Source organism: Austrofundulus limnaeus, unplaced genomic scaffold (genome assembly GCF_001266775.1).
Source record: "Austrofundulus limnaeus strain Quisiro unplaced genomic scaffold, Austrofundulus_limnaeus-1.0 Scaffold16, whole genome shotgun sequence".
Lineage (NCBI taxonomy): Eukaryota > Metazoa > Chordata > Actinopteri > Cyprinodontiformes > Rivulidae > Austrofundulus > Austrofundulus limnaeus.
Genome location: NW_013952418.1, coordinates 328,088 through 330,815, shown reverse-complemented (window position 1 = coordinate 330,815; position 2,728 = coordinate 328,088). Strand labels below are relative to the sequence as shown.

The following is a 2,728-nucleotide window of genomic DNA, read 5'->3' as shown; positions in this document are numbered from 1 at the left end:
ACAGGCTAACCTTAGCAAACCAACAGGCTAACCTTAGCAAACCAACAGGCTAACCTTAGCAAACATACAAGCTAGCACTAACAAACCTAACAAACGTACAGGCTAACCTTAGCAAACCAACAGGCTAACCTTAGCAAACCAACAGGCTAACCTTAGCAAACATACAAGCTAGCACTAACAAACCTAACAAACATACAGGCTAACCTTAGCAAACCAACAGGCTAACCTTAGCAAACCAACAGGCTAACCTTAGCAAATCAACAGGCTAACTTTAGCAAACCTACAAGCTAGCACTAACAAACCTACAAGCTAGCACTAACAAACCTAACAAACCTACAGGCTAACCTTAGCAAACAAACAAGCTAACCCTGGGTTAACCTTAGCAAACCAACAGGCTAACCTTAGCAAACCAACAGGCTAACCATAGCAAACCTACAAGCTAGCACTAACAAACCTAACAAACGTACAGGCTAACCTTAGCAAGCAAATAAGCTAACCCTGGGTTAACCTTAGCAAACCAACAGGCAAACCTTAGCAAACCAACAGGCTAACCTTAGCAAACCAACAGGCTAACCATAGCAAACCTACAAGCTAGCACTAACAAACCTACAGGCTAACCTTAGCAAACCAACAGGCTAACCTTAGCAAACGAACAAGCTAACCTTAGCAAACGAACAGGCTAACCTTAGCAAACGAACAGGCTAACCTTAGCAAACCTACAAGCTAGCACTAACAAACCTAACAAACCTACAAGCTAACCTTAGCAAACCAACAGGCTAACCTTAGCAAACCTACAAGCTAACATTAACCTCAGGCTAACCTTAGCAAACCTACAAGCTAGCACTAACAAACCTAACAAACCTACAGGCTAATCTTAGCAAACCAACAAGCTAACCTTACCAAACCGACAACCTAACACTGCACCTACAAGCTAAAACTAACAAACCTAGAAGATAACCTTAGCACACCTACAAGCTAACACTAGCAAATCTACAAGCTAAACTTAGCAAAAGTTCAAGTTTCTACTATCAAACTTACAAGCAAGCGTTGAAGTCAGTTTTGTGTTTAAAAAGAGTGGCAGCCATTATGAATGAGGTTAACTGTGAAAGATGATCAGTTGTAGCGTTTTAATTTATGATAGATTTACTCCAGCAGACAATAAGTTCATGCAGTGTTTCGTCTCTGCCAACAAACCTGGCGAATCCAACCCCTCGGCTGTTCCCGCTGTAGTCTCTGAGGATCCGGGTGGAGACCACCTGACCGAACGGCTGCAGCATCTTCTCCAGCTCCTTCTCGTCCACAGACAGAGGCAGGTTGGACAGGTAAAGGTTTGTGGGGTCCTGCTCCTGCTGCTGCTCACAGAAAACAGAGAAGAAGACACTGATGATGATGAAGATGACGGTTTCTTCACTCTTTTCTCAGCAGGAAGCTGCTTCGTCTTTCTCGGGGGAACATTTCGTTAAACAAACATTTCGAAGCACTTCTACAGACATGACCACGCACTCTGCTCCGTTATCGCCTCTACGSTCGCCCCTGGAAACAGCGTGAGCATCGTCGCCATGGCTACTGCAAAACACAAACCACGGGCCGCCATGTTTGTTCCAAACAGAGCGATCGCACACGGGCCTCCAGAGAGACGCCGCTCAGCCGGCAGCACGGAGCCCACAGAAGGACCGGAACAACGTACTGTATAACACTGAAACATTTCAGCTTTTACTTTCTAATTTGTTTGATTTGGTGGAATCTGTTTTGTTTCTCTTCACTAGATTTCAGAACCCGGTAAAAACCAGATGGGTTTCATGATATCCTGATAAAACCCGGTAAAAACCAGATGGGTTTCATGATATCCAGATAAAACCCGGTAAAAACCAGATGGGTTTCATGATATCCTGATAAAACCCGGTAAAAACCAGATGGGTTTCATTACGTCCTGATAAACCTGGTAAAAAACGGATCGATTTCATGACATCCTGACAAAACCCGGTAAAAACCAAGATGGGTTTCATGATATCCTGATAAAACCCGGTAAAAACCGGATGGTTTTATTACATCCCAATAAAACCCGGTAAAAACCAGATGGGTTTCATGATATCCTGATAAAACCCGGTAAAAACCGGATGGGTTTCATTACGTCCTGATAAAACCTGGTAAAAAACGGATCGATTTCATGACATCCTGACAAAACCCGGTAAAAACCAGATGGGTTTCATGATATCCAGATAAAACCCGGTAAAAACCAGATGGGTTTCATGATATCCTGATAAAACCCGGTAAAAACCAGATGGGTTTCATTACGTCCTGATAAAACCTGGTAAAAAACGGATCGATTTCATGACATCCTGACAAAACCTGGTAAAAACCAGATGGGTTTCATGATATCCAGATAAAACCCGGTAAAAAACGGATCGATTTCATGATGTCCAGATAAAACCCGGTAAAAGCCGAATAGATTTCATTATCTCCTGATAAAACCTGGTAAAAATCGGATAGGTTTCATTAGGTCCTGATTAAACCTGGGTTCTGGAGAAGGGCAGGAGACGTTCTGCATCGTCTGGTTTCCACAGAGAGAGGAAACAGGTCACATGTTCTCATGTGACCTGTTTCATGTCATATTCCTTTATACAACACAAACAGCACAACTCTAAAGAAATGTTCACAAGCATGATTAACACACACACACACACACACACACACAAACACACACACACACACACACACACACACACAC

General features: G+C 43.1%; 1 protein-coding gene across 2 annotated transcripts in view; it reads right to left on the bottom strand.

The window, feature by feature from the left end:
• The window catches only part of rbms1a (RNA binding motif, single stranded interacting protein 1a), a 26,787-nt gene that overhangs the window by 12,164 nt on the left and 11,895 nt on the right, over window positions 1–2,728 (bottom strand). For both annotated transcript variants that reach the window (XM_014003005.1, XM_014003006.1), the window contains exon 5: window positions 1,195–1,352. In XM_014003005.1, coding sequence (XP_013858459.1) covers window positions 1,195–1,352 — 158 coding nt within the window. The remainder of the gene's footprint in view (window positions 1–1,194; window positions 1,353–2,728) is intronic.